Here is a 16,348-nt window from a genome sequence, read left to right as displayed (position 1 = left end):
CCTTCCAGCTCAGCTGCCTCAGAAAACAGTCCCAGGGCTGCCTCTCATTGGCCATCCAGGAGTCACCTGCTGTTCCAGAAAGGGGCCATCTGAGGACACGGAGGAATCCAGCCAGTCCCCCAGACCTGGGTGGGCAGGGGGCTTCCACAGAGGCCACGAACTCCAGCGGAGCCCCAGGTTTGGGAGGTCAGCTAGGAGGCTCGTCCCAGATACGGCAGGCCCAGGGTGTCCTTGGGATGGCTCCGGAAGTCATAGGTAGGTGGTTGGCTCTCGAAGGCTGGAGCAGAGCAAGGCAAGGCGGGCAAGGGGGTGTTTCCAGAGGGGGAGGTTTGTAGTGTCCCGTGGTCCACACTGCGGTGAGGTCGAGGCCAGGTAAGGCCTTGTCAGCATCCCTGGGCTCTGGCAGAGGTCAAGCCAGGGTCATAACAACGGGACTTCTGGACCCAAGAGTGTGCTTGATTGTGACCCAGGGAGGCAGTGGCTGAGGCTGGATGGGGCAGGCACGTGGTCCTGGCTGGAACTGGCCTCACTCTATCCTGGGGCTCTGGAACACGAGCTGCCACAAATCAGCGCCTCCTGAGGCGCGGGGGCTGGGCTCTGTGCCCCTGCTCGTCACTCATTAGCCCCGCCTGCCCTGTGTGCAGCCCACGTGTGGGCAGGAGCCTCGCCCTTGTTCTGTGCCGCTGCCGCCAGGCCACCTGGTAGCTAGGTAGCAAACTCCCGGAGAGTTTCCTGGATGTGGGCACATGACACCAGCTAACACTTCTCAACCCTCCAGCTGCCCCTTGCTGCACAGTAAATGACCAAGACTTCATGGCTGAAAGCAATGTTTCGTTCGTGGATCTGCAGTAGGTGCTGCCAGTGGCCCTCTCTCCCGCCCTCACGGCTGCCGAGGGAATCGAGGGACTCTGTGAGCGCTGGGAGGCTGGGGGGAGTGGGCCAGGCCAGCCACCTTTTGTGACCTAGGCATGCAGACCGTGTAGCGTTACACAAGCCACTCAAGATTCAACAAGAGAGAACGCAGGTTTCACCTCTCGATCCGCCTTTTGAGGGGGGGAGTACGGATGTTCTGGAAGTGTGTTTGGGAAAACACGTACTCAGCGGCCACAACTCACTGGTTCACTGATCGCCCGGCCCATGCCGGGGGCTGGGGGGGGGGGGGGTGTGCGTGTGTGGACAGGAAACAGGGAGACAAGGCAGTCCTTGCCATCAGTAGCCTGTAAACGGTTTAAGCTCTGTTCCCACGGGGTCTCTCTCAATCAGAACAGGGGCTGTCCTGGGTCCCCTTTACCGGGGAGGCTGAGGCCGTGGGAGTGAAGTCACTGGCCAGCGACTGTTCTGGGCTGAGAATGTGACCCGGACTCCCTCCTCCTGCTCCCAGAGGAGTTCCTTGTGCAGGAAACAGTCCCCTGCTGGGGACAGGGTGCCGGCAGGCGCTTGGTGAGCAGCGACCAGGGAACCTCACAAGTGTGCAGGGGATGGAGGTGGTGGAGATTGTGGGTTCTGGAGTACGCACTGTGCTGGCAGGTAGGGTGACCCTTCATTTCTCTGGGCCTCGATTTCCCCACGAAGTCCAGGTGGTGGTTTACCTTCCTTGCGGGGCTCACACATGTCAGTTGTCCTCATCATCACTGTCATGGTTACCTGCCCAGCTGAACTGTTCCTCTGACAGCTGGGGAACCTGCGGCCAGGGAGGAACTGGTTGGGGGGGGCACTTGTGGACAGCAGGGCCTCCGGGGTCTCAGGGCTGTGGGTCCCAGGTGCCTCCCTGAGCAGCTGAGGCTGGAGCGACGTGGAGGTGAGGCAGGGGAGCGCGTACACCAGGTCAGCCTTGAGCGCAGACTTTATTACTGCCGAGGAGAGGGACCTTTGTGGGGGTGGGGGAAGGGGGTGCTCACTCTCTGGGACCCTCGACCTCGCCTCTGAAGGCGCTGGGGCATGATTCCAGGTTGGAAGGCGGGTGTGGGGAGGGCTCCCTGCACTCGCACTCCCCCTGCATGCAGGGACCCCCCAGTTCTGGTCCCAGATCTGCACTCTGCCCAGTGGCAGGTGGCTCCCACCTCGAGGTGCCTCCAGCTGCCTGGGTGGAGGGTACAGGGCAGACGTGTGGTTGCTCAGCCCACCGGCTTGACCTTGGCTATGAAGAGGGCGGCAGCCTTCTCCAGGAACTCCTCCCGGGTCATGGGGGAGCTGGGCCGCCGAGCCACCAGGGCGCGGTCCATGGCCAGTGCCAGGCTGTCGGGGCCCAGGCGAGAGCCGGCCTCCAGGAAGCGGGCCGGCGTGGCAGCCCCGTCGCGCGCCTGCAGGGCCCCCTCCAGGGTGTCCAGCACGGCCTGGCCCACGCGGCGGTCAGCCACGGCCAGGGCGGGGTCCTCCAGCAGCTGGTAGAGGGCGCCGGCCCGCGCCACAAACTCCAGGAGCACGAAGCAGGTGAGCATGCCGGCGCGGAAGACGTCCAGAGGCACGGCCTCGTGGTCCCGGCACTGGATCTTGCGCAGCAGCGGCGCCACGACCTCCTCGGGCGCCTCCCCATCCCGGCAGATGCGCTTGAGCAGCTCACTGTAGGTGCGCCCGTCCAGCCCTGGCTTCTTCTTGCGCCCGCTGGCGCTCAGGCACTCATAGGCCACGCCAACGTTGTTGTTGAAGGCCGTCCTGCGGGAGGACAGGAGTGTTGGGCCAGCGGAGCAGAGCCCGGCACAGCCCTTGGACGCCTCCCCCACCCGCCGGCCCCAACCTCCCGGCTCCCATTTATCTCCCTCCAACAAACCAGGCCTGGTCGAGCCCCAGGGCCTTTGCACACACTGTGTGCTTTGCCTGGAGTGCCCTTCCCCTGGGTCTCCCCATGGCTCCTCCAGCTCCTCTTGAGTTTTTACTAAAATGTCACCTTTTCTGTGGGGACCACCCCTGCCTCCTCTTTTTCTTCATGGCAGTTACCACCATCCAACTCAGCATAAGATGTCCCAGTGAGGCGTCATGTCTTTCGGAATGTCAGCCCAGGAGCCCCAGTGCCTAGGGCACTGCCTGGCACACAGCAGGTGCACTACAGATATGTGCTGAGTCACCTGGTGGGCATCGCCCCACAGGGCCCTCCCCACAATCACACTTACACTTATGGGGTAGTCACTCCCGGCCAAACGCGGAGACTAGTGTTTCACACGGGTTAACTTATTCCACTCTGCTGCAGCCCCACGGGCCAAAAGTAGGCAAACCACACCTGTGCGACAAATCTGCCCCCTCCCCCCGCCTATTCTGTAAATAAAGTCTTATTGGCACGTGGCCTCATGACGCGTTGCTTGTGGTTGCTGCAAAGGCAGAGCTGAATGGCTGCCACGGGGACTGATGCATGAAATCGCCGGTACAGGAGGGGCTGGCCCTGCTCTCCTGGCTGTGCTGGGGGCTTCGCGAGCTGATCGGCGAGCCCGGTGTGGGCTCAGGGGGCACCCGCGTGGCTGCTTAACCCTGTGTCTCACTCCCTCACGGGATTAGCAGCCTAGCGCCTGGACCGTGGCCCAGTGCTCCCGTGGCTGATGGCCCGTTAGCATCTCCACCACGACCAGTAGGTACTGAGGCTCAGTGCCGGCTCACGTCAGGCCAAGGATCCCAGAGAGGAGGGGGCCGGCCAACCCTGAGGTTCACACTCATCTTCTCTAGGAGCCCTGCCCCATGGCGAGGGGAGGTGCAGTTACTCCACTCCCCTCCTGTGTGACCCGGGCACGTTGTCTCACCTTTCTACGGGCCAGCAAGCAATGGACCTCAGCAAATGCTGGCCCGTATGCAGTGGGTGCTCAGTATGTGCTGGCCACCATGGCCATCACGGCTGCACAGTGTGGGGCTTCTGGACGGATGCGCTGACCCAGTTAGCTCTGTGGATCAGAGCCCCATTCCAGAGGAGGAAACCAAGGCCCAGGGGCTACAGAACAGTAGCCTGGGGGAGGGGAGGTCTCTCTCCCAGCTGGGACTCACTTCTCCATCTGTCTGGCTACAAACCGCTTTCTCTTCTCACTCATGGGGCTTCCCGATGGGCTGGAACGGACGGTCAGGGAGACCACGCCTGGGAAGCGCTGTGGGTACCGTCTGTCGGCGCTCGCTCCTTTATCACGACTCACCCGCGGTAGCTGCTGCTGCCTCCAACCAGCCCCGTGCAGGAGCCTTCCTCCCCCCCACCTCGCATTTGTCTTATTTTTGAGAGAGAGAAAGCACGAAAGTGGAGGAGGAGCAGAGAGAGGGAGACAGAGAATCCAAAGCAGGCCCTGCGTTGTGAGTGCAGAGCCCTACGTGGGGCTCTAACTCACAAAATGTGAGATCATGACCTGAGCCAAAATGAGCTGAAATTGAGAGTGGGCCGCTTACCGATCGAGCCCCCAGGGGCCCCTGCGGGAGCTTCAGGGCCTTGAAACATGATCTCCCCCCACCAGGAGGAGAAAAGGCTTGGGGGGCCCACTGTGAACGAGCCTAGCAGTTGCTGGTGCCCCAAGCAGCTAGCTATCACTGCGTAACAAACCGTCCCAAGCCCAGCAGCCTGAAACGGCAGGAAACATTTATGGCCTCAGTGTCTGTGGGTCGGGAACTGGGCAGTGGCTCAGGGTCTCTCTCAACGCTGCCATCAGCATCAGGGTCCCTTGAAGGCTCACACACCTGCACCCTGGCACCCCGGCCCATGGGGTCTCAGGGTCACGGTGCGCCCTCCCCACGCAGCTGCCCCCTTCTGACATGTGGGGGGCTCTGCAGGCCAGCTACCCCCCTACCCTGAAATGAGGAGTCTTCACCACCATGTGTGTGGAGCTACGCGGCCAGGTGTCCCCGTGGTCTGCTCACTGCCGCCGTGCTTGGGGAAACTGAGCAAGAGTCCGTGAGCACAGCCCCTCGAGGCCCCAGCCTTGTGGTGTGAGAGGCAGTCCTTCGTGTCAGGGCTGTTTGTCACTGCCGCATGACGCGGCCTCTCCTGACTGACGCCAACGTGGCCCAAGACTCCAATTCCCTCGAGCGAGTTCACTCCTGCCCAGAAATGGTGGCAGCCTGGCGGGAGGACCCCACCCTGGGGTCAGGAGAATGAGGGTCCTAACGCCTGCATCGCATGGCTCTCACGAGGATGGCAGGGTGGAATTCGTGGCAAGTACTTAAAACAGTGCCCTGCACGTGGGAGGCCGGTTCTGCGCTCAGCATGGCCATGCCCAGGGCTGTTCAGGTGCCTGTGTGTCTTACCCTCCTGGCCTCTGGGGCAGGAAGACACGCTAACAGTTAATTGATTATGGCTCCTAACAGTTAATTATGGCTCTGGGCAGGGTGCTGAGGAAGGTGACACCCAATCTCTAGGGCACTGGCCTCACGGCAGCCCCTCCCCACCGCCGCCACCCAGCCCGGCCACACACAAGGGCTCCATCCACGTCACAGTAAAGAGTGTGTTTGTTTTAAAAAGATGTGTATGTCATGTAGAGTATCTCCAGAAGGAGACATGGAAATATTTCGCTTTAGACCAGGGGTGATTCTGTCCCCAGGTGACTCCTGGTGACCTCTGTGGACACTTCTGGTTGTTACCACCGGGTAGCTGGAGACCAGAGACAGTACCCAGCCACCCCAGTGCCGGCCCTGGGGCCCCTGCCCAGACCTGACCCTGGCTCTGCCCCTTAGTGGCCACACGTCCCTCAGCAGGTCTCATAAAGGTTGTCTTGTGCTCCTGGGGACTTGAGGTTGGCAGGGGGGTGGCCGATTAGACACCGCTGCCACCACCACCAGTCCAGGTGGCCAGCACTTCTGATTTTGCAAGACACAGGACAAGGGGATCTTGGACGACTTCTTCCCAAACCTTTCATGCCGACGACAGCCCCAACCCGGCCCAGTCAGCCCATCCGCACTGGGGGGAGCTGCCCCGCTTCAGAGGCAGGGACTGGCCAGGCCTGGCTTCTGCTTTTGGCCCGTCCAGCAAGGTTCAGGGGCTCCTGACTGCACGGTCTTCTGCGCTGGCCCCATGTCTGGGGAGCCCAGGGGAGCCCCGGGGCCAGCGGCAGACACGCCCTTGGTCGCCGCACCCTTGGTGCCCCTGCTGCTCCAAGCTGCCTCCAGCCAATGGCTCCCAGAGCCCCGGCACTGCAGTGCCCAGAGTCCCCCCAAAATGCATGTCTATCCAGAACCTGTGAGTGGCCTTATTTGGAAATACGTACAGTCTTTACAGAGGTAACTCACTCAGGATGTGGAGAGGAGATGAAGTAGCTCTAAACCCAAGTCCGCAGAAGAGAAAGGACAGAGACACAGAAGACGAGGGAGGCTGACCCTGGAGGGATGAGGGACACCTGGGGACCCCGGAGCCAGAGTGGCAGGAAGGACCCTCCCCTGGAGTCTCCAGAGGGGGCACTGCCCTGGGTCACCGACACTTGATCTCAGACTTTTGTCCTCCAGAACCATGAGACAATAACTTTGTGTGTGTGTGTGTGTGTGTGTGTGTGTGTGTGTGTGTGTGTTTATAAGATTTTATTTTTAAGGAATCTCTTACACCCAACATGGGGCTCGAACTTACAACTCTTGAGATCAAGAGTCAGGTGCTCTACCAACTGAGCCAGCCAGGTGCCCCAGATATGCTGTTTTAAGTCACTAAGTCGGTGGTAGTTTGTTACAGCAGCCACGGGAAGGAGTAGAGCCCTCCTGGCCCTAAACCCAACCGACACTTCGCAGCCCTCATCTACAGGCCACTGGGCGAAGGGCCTCTGCCAGTGCACGAAGCCTCTGTGGGAATTAGGAAAAGGCTCTGCAAAAAGCCTTCTTTTCAGTGTCCTCACTTGTGACCGTGTATAGGTGAGGGGCTCAAGCAGCGCTGAAGAACTGTACATGGTGGCCCTGCCACTGACGACTTTTTCTCTTTGGAAGATGTCCCAGGATGCCATTCTCTTCTGGTTCCCGCCTTCATGTCTGGTTGGCCTGATCATGCTTTCTTACGGGCTCTCCGGGGCTGGGGCTCCAGCAAGGTTGGGTCCTGGGCTCCTCTGGGCTCTCCTGACGCCCTCCCATCTGGGCCGCAGACCCGCCTGTCTACCCTCCAGCTACAAAGTTCTCCCGGCGCCGACTTAAGAGTCCCCGAGCAACCCCGCACACTTTCCCCAAACCAATGATCCCCCATCTCAGCGGACGGCCCATGGGCTACCTGGGACTCCCTTCCCACCCCAGCCCCTGCAGACCTTCAGGGCACATACATGCTCTTCTCAGATGCCCCCCCCCACACCCCTTCCCACATCTGGGACCCCTTCCCACACCTGGGACCCCTTCCCAGCTTCTCTGTGCTGTGCGCTCGGCCTGTACCCGTGACTCTCCTGGGAGGCTGCCCAAAGGCGGGCAGGCGCCCGACACACGTGGGGGCCTCCTGGAGGTCAGGCTTGCGCACTCTCTTGCTTGGCTTCCACTCCCTTCCTGGGTTCTTCTGGAAGCACTCCCCTTATAAAATCACCCACGCATGGATGCTTGCCTCAGGCTCTGCTTCTAGGGACCTCTCTCGCCTCATTTTTTAAAAAGTGGGTGGGCTGCAAGGGGAACTCAGCATCTGCGGAAAGGCGTCACAACACACGAAGCCGGCCAGAACTACCGGCGCCCCCCGCCCCCCACCCGCGGTCCCGGGGCACCCGCGCCGGGGGCCGTGCGGCACAGGGCCCAGCACGCCCGCGGGCAGCAGGCCCCGCCCGGCCCCGCCCGGCCCCGCCCCGCACCTCTGGGAGTGGTGGGCCAGGCGAAGGTGCCACAGCGCGCGGCCCAGGCGCTGCTGCTGCAGCAGGAGCTGGCCCGGGGGCTCCCCGGCGCCGCCGTTTGCGGGCGAGCGCAGGCCCATGTTCTCGAAGTAGTGCGCCAGGAAGGCGATCGGTTCCTCGGGCCGCGCCTCCAGCACCTTCAGCAGAGCCGCGCGCAGCATCTCCGTCGCGCCGACCTGCCGCAGGAAGTCCTCCTCACTCTCGGCCGCCGCTGCCGCGCGGGGCGCCGCCGGCCGGCCGCTGTCGGAGAAACTGGCCGCGGGGGCCGCCGGCGGCCGCCGCTTCTCCACTGCCGCCATCTTCGCTGAGGGCAGCGGTACCGGAAGCGCCGCCGTGTTCCACAGCGCGCTGGCGCCCGGACGGCCATCTTGGTTAAGGGCAGGGGGGCGCCCGGATCCCGCAGGACGACTCTGGCAACTAACTGGCGCGATCCACTTCCCCTCCCGGGTTTTAACCGGCACTCTCCCTCCGGTTCCGCGTCACGCGTGCTGGATCGCTTTATACGCTTAGGGTGAAACCTGATTTTTGCCAGACTCCAAGATGGCTCTCTAAGAAGGGCATGGCTTCTGGCCTGAAGCTGGCTCGCTTGCCATCTTGGTGACGGGCGAGCCCTTCATTAGCACGGTCCCCTAGCAACCGGGCTCCTCGGTCACCGGTGAAGCCGGCGGAGCGTGTGTGGGATGACTCCGACTCCGGGGCTGGGCGCCGCCCCCGCCCGTTTTCCGATTTGCCGCTGCCTCTGTGCTCAGCCTGGCCTCAGCCTAGTCCAGTCTCCGCCTGAGTTTCTGGCCCACCCGGCGGAGAGAGGTCCCCTCTCCCCGGCAGCCGCCGACCAGGGTGGGTGAGTGGGTGGGCCAACTACGGCCTCCGTCTCCCCGCCCCATGCTGTTACGTCTCCTCGCCACCAGAGGGCGCACACCACAGCCCCCGGAGCTCTGAACTCCCGCAGCTGCGCGGCGCCGCAGGCGGAGTCCTCGGCATCCACGGCCGTTCTTTCACCTGCTGATCGCATTTCCAGCCTCTTCCTCGCCTTTCCCCCACCCCACCGACTTAGTCCCCAAGCGACCCCAAGAGCGAAACAAAATGCTCTTTAACAAGCCACTTCTGTGTCTTTGCTCGCGCTCCTCCCCCCACCCCACCCCACGCCCCGCACCCAACGCCTGTCCCCACGTGTTTTGAGGACTCCCAGTTATTCTCAAGTTTCAGGGTTCCCGCATCCAGGGGAAGGCGGAACCCACGCTCCCTGCTGCTCCCTTTCCCCCAGCCCCGGCCGAGTGGGGGCGGGGCGCCTGTCCACCCCCACCTCCCGCGGAGCCGCCAGGGCAGAGGGGGCTGGAGCTGCGCGGGAGATCCCAGCACCCCCCGAACGCCGCAGAAGCCACGGAGGTCAGACCACGTGCTCTTTATTCCCCGGCTCTGGACCACTGCGGGGCGGGTCCCCGGGGGTCCCCCGAGGGGAAGCTCAGATGCCGACCGTCAGGGTGGGCAGGTCACGGTCAGCTCTCAACCGTGTAGGATCCAGAACCCTGCAGACGTCCTCTGGCTACAGCTGAGTGGAAGGCCACGGGTGGGGGGCGCTGCCGGTCCTCCTCAGTCAGTCCCCGCGCGGCGGGGGGCCCGGAGGGGCTGCCGGGGTTTGGCGGTCAGCCCGCAGGCCTGCAGCGTTTCCACAGACGACGGGTGAGGAACGCCAGGAAGAGCAGCCCCAGCGCCACGCTGCCCACCCACAGGGCTACGGATGCTGTCGGGGGACCTGGAGAAGGAAGTGTCAGGAGCTCTGAACACCTCTTGGCGGGTTTGGGGGAGAAGCTTAGTAGAATCTGCTGGGGCCTCCACATTTACTGAGTTCCCTGAAACTTTACAAAGGACTTCACAGTTTAGAATGTCTTGTGAAATGTACAAAAGCTGCTGGACTATCTAAAGGACTTTGGAGTGAATCTTTTGAAAGGCACATAGGACCTTGTAGTCAGAAATGGGCTGTCCAGTGAGGTGGCCGCCCACCACGCCTGTGTTTGAAATATGGCCGGTCTGAATGGAGAGTGCTGTCAGCATGAAACGCACACCACGTTTTGAGGACTTAGTTTGGGAAAAAAAGAAAAGAATGTAGGATGTCTCATTTATACTTAATGTGGCCACTAGAAAATCTGAAATGACCTAAGTGGCTGTATTCTATTCTATGCGCTGTTGTGGGCTATAAAGTTTATAGAGTTTACAGAGTGCTGTGAAATCGACAGTCCCTTAAATGTACAGTCCTCGCACTGCCAGGTAAGTGTGAGCTTACGCTGGGGAAGCCCACGGGACAGTTTGTGAAACTGAAGCTGGGTAGGACCATTCCTTGTCTAAGGTCTTGACACAAGGCTTCTCTCCCTCTGAGGCTCCCCCAGCCCCCTCCCTAGCCCCCAGAACTCACAGATTTCAGGGACCAGGTAGAGGCTGGCCATCTGTCCCCCTGGGTCCAGGCGACACTGAAACCAGCCTTCAGGGTTGCACCTGGCCCACAGCACGCTCAGCCAAGCCAGGGCCCCAGCCTCCCGCCTCTCGTAGGCTTCAAGACCCCCGGGGGCCTGGGTCCAGCTCACCGACAGACCAGGGCCACAGGCTGCCTCACACAGTAGCTCCAGACCCCCCGGTGCCGGTGCCTGGTGGATCTCAGGGCGACAGGGCCTGCTGGAGCTGTTCACCCCAGGACTCCGGGGGCTGTGGGTGGAGCTCAGCTCTGGGGCGGCCTCTGGGGAGGTCGTTACAGGGGGCTCCCGGGAGGTCAGCCAATGCAGGACTGGAAAACAGGGGGATTGTTTTTTCTCCTGCCCCGGGCCCCCTCTCCTGCCTGCCTCTCCATTTAGACCACAGGGTTCGACCAGAGCTGTTGAAGCCCCATCCCGGGCCCCTTGGGCAAATGGAGGGGTATCGCAGGGCCAGGGTCTGTCGTGGTCCCCTCCCCACTCCGAGTGAGCTTCTGAACCTCTGCACCTCAATTTCCTCAGTGGCAAAGGAGGTGAGAGCCACCCATCCTTGGGGTGCCATGGGGAGCGATCAGAGTGTGGGCTTCGGGAGTACTGGATTTTATAAATTATAGGACTAGTAAGTGGACAGAAGGCAAGGTGAAGGGGTGCTGGAGCTTTCTGGTCTGTTCCTTGTGTTGGATATGGGAGGCCAGGCTCCAGGAGGGGTTTGTACATCTTACCAGAAAATATCTTTCAAATCCAGTGGCCTCTCTGGGTGCCCTCCCACCACCCCCTCCCTGTCCCGACCCCTTCCAATCGATTCCCCTGGGAGCTCCCTTGCTCTAAACCCACCCTGATGACTCCAAGTGCAGTAACATGAGTTTCAGGGTGTCTTGCTGGAGAAGGGATTTGTGCTTTTTAAGTGAGAGGCTGCCAGGGACTTCATGATGTAGGCAGGGCCCATCCCGTAGTAGACATGCTTGTTAAATTAATAATGTCTGAGATGCACTGAGCACCTGCTGTGTTCTTAGCCCCAGTTAAATGTTTTCATTTGTTCATTCATTCAGCAAGTTTTTACTGTGTACCTACTATGTGCCAGGCACCATGATTTCATCCGTCCATCCATCTGTCCATCCATTCATTCAGAATGTATCTTGAATGCTTACTATGTGTTGGGCGCTGTTTTAGCCACTGGGGACATAGCTGTGAATAAAACATATTCCTATCTAAGGGGCGCCTGGGGGGCTCAGGCAGTTAAGCGTCCGACTTCGGCTCAGGTCATGATCTCACGGTTCATGGGTTCGAGCCCCGCGTCGGGCTCTGTGCTGACAGCTCAGAGCCTGGAGCTGCTTCAGATTCTGTGTCTCCCTCTCTCTCTGACCCTCCCCTGCTCATGCTGTCTCTCTCTCAGAAATAAATAAAACATTAAAAATTTTAAAAAAAATTCCTGTCTCAGTGAAGCCAACAATGGGGGAGACAGACAATGGAAAAAAATTGAGAGAAAATACCAGGATGCCAGATATTGATAAAAGGTGTCAAAGAATATATAATAAGTCACATGGCCTGTGTGTGTGCATATGCATGTGTGTACACATACATATATAAGGGGCAGTAACCCGATGTACACATACATACGTAAGGGTGCTTTGACCCTTGAGACAGGTCAGGAAAAGCCTCACTGGGAGGGCAACCTGAGAAAAGTGAGTGATGGAGCAATGGACAGAGCTGGGGGAAGAGCATTCCCAATGGAGGGTGGAGTATGTGTAAAGGTCCTGGGGCAGGACCCGTGCCTGGCCTCTCGGAGGAGCAGCTGGGAGGCTCATGTGGCTGGAGTAGAATGATGGGGGAAGAGGGAGGAGGTGACATCAGGTCATTCAGGGCCCTGAATGCAGGGAGGATATGGTTGTTTTTTTGGTTTTGTTTTTATCCTGAGGGTGGGAGTCCTGGAGGACCGTGGGCAAAGCCGGACGGATCTCAGAGGGTCTGACCCAGGGTAGGTGCTCAGTAAACCAACTGAATGACTGAATAAATGAGGAAGGAGCATCGCTCTGGTGGCATTGATATCCCCACCTGCCATTGGAATTGTGACTGGTCCACACAGGGACACAGCAGGGGAGGGGAGGAGCCAGGATTCCGGAAGAGCCCCCTGGGCTGCACTCGTCAAGGCCCAGAGGAGCGGGGTGGTGTGACTTCGCCTACTCCCTGGGAACCCCGAGTGCAGGCTGTCCAGAACCCGGCAGACTCACCTGGAATGGGGTGCTGGTGGCTCAGGTCCACTCCAGGCAGCTTCATGGCCGCCCGGCAGTGGAGGGCAGCTGGGGCGGGGGTGCCCAGCGGGGGGAGCAGCCAGCGCTCGGTCACTCGGAAGAGCAGGTCCTCACCTTGCTGGGGCTCCTCCTCCACGTCCCGGCCCAGGGCCTGCACCCCCTCCAGTTCTCGGCCCCCCAGGAGCAGGGACAGGGAGAGGGCCTCCGGGCCGACGGGTGTGACATTGTGGGCTGTGCAGGCCACCTCCTGGGCCTGCTTGGCCACCAGGACTACGGGGGAGACAGTCAGCTGGGCTGGGAACGCTGCGGACAGAGGGTTGGAGCTAAGTGGGGCCCCGGGGGGGGGGCTTGAGGGGGTGTGGGGGCTGCTGGTGAGAGGGTCAGGGGAAGACCCAGCAGCTACAGCTTGTATGTTGAGAATGTAAGATGCTGGGGCGCCCGGGGGGCTCAGTTGGTTAAGCGTCCAACTGTGGCTCAGGTCATGATCTCACGGTTCGTGGGTTCGAGCCCCGCGTCGGGCTCTGTGCTGACAGCTCCGAGCCTGGAGCCTGTTTCGGATTCTGTGTCTCCTCTCTCTCTGACCCTCCCCTGCTCACACTCTCTCTCTCTGTCTCTCTCTCTCTCTCTGTCTCTCAGCAATAAATAAAAATAAAGGGAGAGAATGTAAGATACTGAAGAGGGGTCTAGAGCAGTAAGGGTGGGAGTCAGGTGGGGGGATGGGGTGGGGGCGAGGAGAAGAGGGAATGGATTCCTGAGTGACCCAGGCTGAGCTGATGATGGCTTGGCGGGGGTGGGGGGTGGGGGGTGGGGGGGTGGGAGGGTATGGCTGGGCAATCTGGGAAGGCTTCCAGGAGAAGGTGGTATCAGGACAGAGGTAAGGCAGGGCTGCTGGTTGGCGGGAATGTGCAGAAGCGACAGGGGGTGGGGGTGGGAGCTCACCGAACACCAGGACGTGCACGGTCCGCTGGAAGGTCAGGTCCCCGCAGGAGCCCACGCACACGCGGGTGCCCGCCGAGGACAGGGACGCGTTGTGCACGGAGAGGACGCTGCTGCCCGCGGCCGAGTGCACGGCGCCCAGGCTGGTGTCCAGGCCCCGCCACCGCACCGAGGGGACCCGGGGGCCGGCGCAGGCCAGCCGGCAGGTGAGCTGCCGCGACCCGCCCAGGGACACCGCCACCACCGGGTCTGGGGGCTCCACCTCCAGAGGCCCACCTGCGGGCAGAGCGCGGCTCAGCCCTGCCAACCCCCCCCCCCCGCCGCGGACCCCCTCCGCCCTCCGCCCTGGGGGCCTCGGCAGCCCCCCCCCCGCCGCGGACCCCCTCCGCCCTCCGCCCTGGGGGCCTCGGCAGCCACCCCCGCCGCGGACCCCCTCCGCCCTCCGCCCTGGGGGCCTCGGCAGCCCCCCCTCCCCCAGCCCCACCCCGCGCTCGCGTCCCCCTTCGGCCCCAGCCCTCCTCTCTCTCCTCCACTCGCCCCGACGGAGCCCCTCCCTGGCTCACCGCGGCCTCGCTGGAGGAGCCCCAGGACGACGGGGAGCAGCAGCGCGAGGCTCGGGTCCATGCCGCCGGCTGGGTCCCCGCCCGCCAGGGTCGGGCTTAAATAGTGCTGCCCGCTCCTTCCCGCCGCCTCCTCCAGCTGGTCCCCGGGGGCTTCCCGAGGGGGTTTCCCGTCCTGACCCCCCGACCCTGGAGGCGACAGCGAGGCAGGGGCAGGGGGCCAGAGACTGGGGGCGGGGGGGGGTACCTCGCAGCCGAAGGCAGAACAGACGGGGCGGGAAGGGCTGAGCGGACTCGTTTGAGAGGCCGGAAGACCGGAGGCTGGAACGGGCGGGTGGCAGTGAGGCCAACTGAATGGAAATCAGAACCAGGCCCGGTGAGGCTGGGGGGGCGCGGGGGCGCGGCCGCGAGCAGACCCCTCCCGCAGGGAGTGCAGAGACGGGTGGGGGGGTGGTTCTCCGGGGTGGGGCCTCCTGGGAGCCAGGGTCTCTGGGGTGCGAGTCACCTAGGGGTGGGGTGGGCTCCTGGGGGGGCGGGAGTCCCATGGGGGTGGGAAGGCTCCTGGGGGAGAGGGGCCTCTGGGGTGGGGTCCTCTGGGAGTGTAGCCTCCTGAAAGAAGGGCCCTTCAGGATGAGGATCTTGTGGGGATGGTGGTCACCTTAGACGTGAGGGTCTCCTGGAGGTGATGGAGCTGAGACCCTAACACATGCCTCTGAGCTCGTCCCCCCTCAGGTAAGACAGCGGAGGCAGCTGGGAGCCTGGGACCTCCCGGCTGGGCTCCCCGCGGGTGCTGCGATGCACCGGGAGGCCTGGGAAGGGACCCTGGCCAGGCTCCCCACTCACGGCTGCCGTCAGTGCGGCCTGCCCCTCAGCCTGGCCTCCTTTCTCCGTCGTTCGCAGCCATGCGCCACCCAGCACCCGGAGTGACACCCTTCTCAGCACACTGACTGGTGCAGCAAGGCTGCCTGGGGCCTAGAGGGAGAGCCCTTGCCGTGGCTGGAGGCTCGCAGGGTCCCGCAGCCTCAGGCACTCGGCAGGGCTGTGCCTTCACCCTGTTCAGTCTCTGCCCAAATGCTGCCTGCTCGGGCCTCCCCACCCAGCTTCACCCCCGCCTCCCAGTGCATTTCCTTGTGGCCCTTAATGAAGTCTTGTGGCTGAAATCACATTTTCCTTTTACTGGAGGTGGCTCTTGTCCGCTGTGGCCCCCTCCCTGGGACCCCAGACCCCACCCACAGCAGGCATGCGGGGAAGAAAAGAATGGAGGGGCCCTGGTTTGCCTCGGGCTGACCTCAGGGTGGCTCGTGCCTCGGTTTCCCTGGCAGTGATGTGTCGATGAGTCTCTAGCCCTGCGCCCGTGTCTTCTCAGCGTCTTAATTGCCAGAGGCGGAAACGCGGCGCAAGAGCAGGGACTGGCGGCACAGGGGGAAACTGAGGCATCAGTGAGGTGAGGGTCCAAATGTGGGGCTCAGACTCCTACCTTCCTCGGTCCCCTCCCCCTCCCAGCCCTGTGCCGGGAAGGCCGGCACAGGAAGGTGGACTCCGAGGTGCGGCCCTCCCCAGGCCGGAGGCGTGGGCCTTTCTCGGGAAGCTGGACTCTTAACCCAGGCAGGGGGCAGTGGGCCTGGTGAATGGGCCTCTTCCCAGCCCCTGACCCTGCTTCCTGCCTCCCTCCCCGCTGAGGCCTCTCGAGGGTGTGACCGAGCTCTCTGGGCTGCACCCCCCCATCCATCACCAGTGCTCCGTGTGCTCGGTCCAAGCTCCAGGCTCTCTACCTGTGTGGGTGACAGACCTTCACACCCAGGGGCACTCACAGCTCTGATCGCTGCTGATGTGGGTGCCCAGAGGGAAGGACGGGTGGGCTGATGAGACAAAGAGGGTTCTGGGCAGAGGTGAGGAGGACTTGGAACCCGGGGGCTGGGGGAGAGCAGGGAGGAGGAGGGGAAGAGAGGGATGGGGCCGGGGCCTAGGGAGTGGGGGGCTCTGGGAGCCCAGGACCCGCACCAGCGGGGACTGAACCGCATCACCTGCTTGCATCTGGGATGTCAGGTCTCCTTGTTAGGAAGCCGGCCAAGCCCACGGAGCCGCCTGGGTGGGGACTGAGGTCCTCCCTCCCCATCCCCCCGCCCCCAACCTGAGCTTCCAGCAGTGCTTGCCCGCAGCTCTCCCCTCTTCCCGGCATTGGCCCCCCCAGAAGGACGTCCTCAGTGGCCTGGGCAGGAAACCTCCTCCCCATGGAGGGTCCCAGCCCCCCCTCCCCATGGAGGGTCCCGCCTCCCTCCTTCCCATGGAGGGTCCCAGCCCCCCCTCCTCCCCATGGAGGGTCCCAGCCCCCCCTCCTCCCCATGGAGGGTCCCAGCCCCCCCCATGGAGAGTCCCAGCCCCCCCTCCTCCCCATGGAGGGTCCCAGCCCCCCC

At 62.5% G+C, this 16,348-nt stretch overlaps 2 protein-coding genes across 2 annotated transcripts; both read right to left on the bottom strand.

Moving 5' to 3' along the window:
- Positions 1–1,825: 1,825 nt before the first annotated feature.
- TPGS1 (tubulin polyglutamylase complex subunit 1) lies at positions 1,826–8,068 on the bottom strand. The gene is made up of 2 exons (XM_039248210.1): positions 7,689–8,068; positions 1,826–2,652 (listed from the first exon to the last, which is right to left on the bottom strand). Exons 1-2 carry the CDS (start codon positions 8,024–8,026, stop codon positions 2,115–2,117), a joined length of 876 nt encoding a protein of 291 aa, XP_039104141.1. The 5' UTR covers positions 8,027–8,068; the 3' UTR covers positions 1,826–2,114.
- Positions 8,069–9,127: 1,059 nt separating this feature from the next.
- On the bottom strand, positions 9,128–13,998 carry MADCAM1 (mucosal vascular addressin cell adhesion molecule 1). Its single transcript, XM_039248018.1, has 5 exons — positions 13,938–13,998; positions 13,378–13,650; positions 12,418–12,741; positions 10,138–10,503; positions 9,128–9,480 (listed from the first exon to the last, which is right to left on the bottom strand). The coding sequence occupies exons 1-5, from the start codon at positions 13,996–13,998 to the stop codon at positions 9,371–9,373; spliced, it is 1,134 nt and encodes a 377-aa protein (XP_039103949.1). The 3' UTR covers positions 9,128–9,370.
- Between the last annotated feature and the right edge of the window lie 2,350 nt (positions 13,999–16,348).

Source organism: Hyaena hyaena, unplaced genomic scaffold (genome assembly GCF_003009895.1).
Source record: "Hyaena hyaena isolate Hyena2069 unplaced genomic scaffold, ASM300989v1 scaffold_302, whole genome shotgun sequence".
Classification (NCBI taxonomy): Eukaryota; Metazoa; Chordata; class Mammalia; order Carnivora; family Hyaenidae; genus Hyaena; species Hyaena hyaena.
The sequence above is the reverse complement of the archived record's forward strand: the minus strand, read 5'-3'. Positions and strand labels throughout refer to the sequence as shown.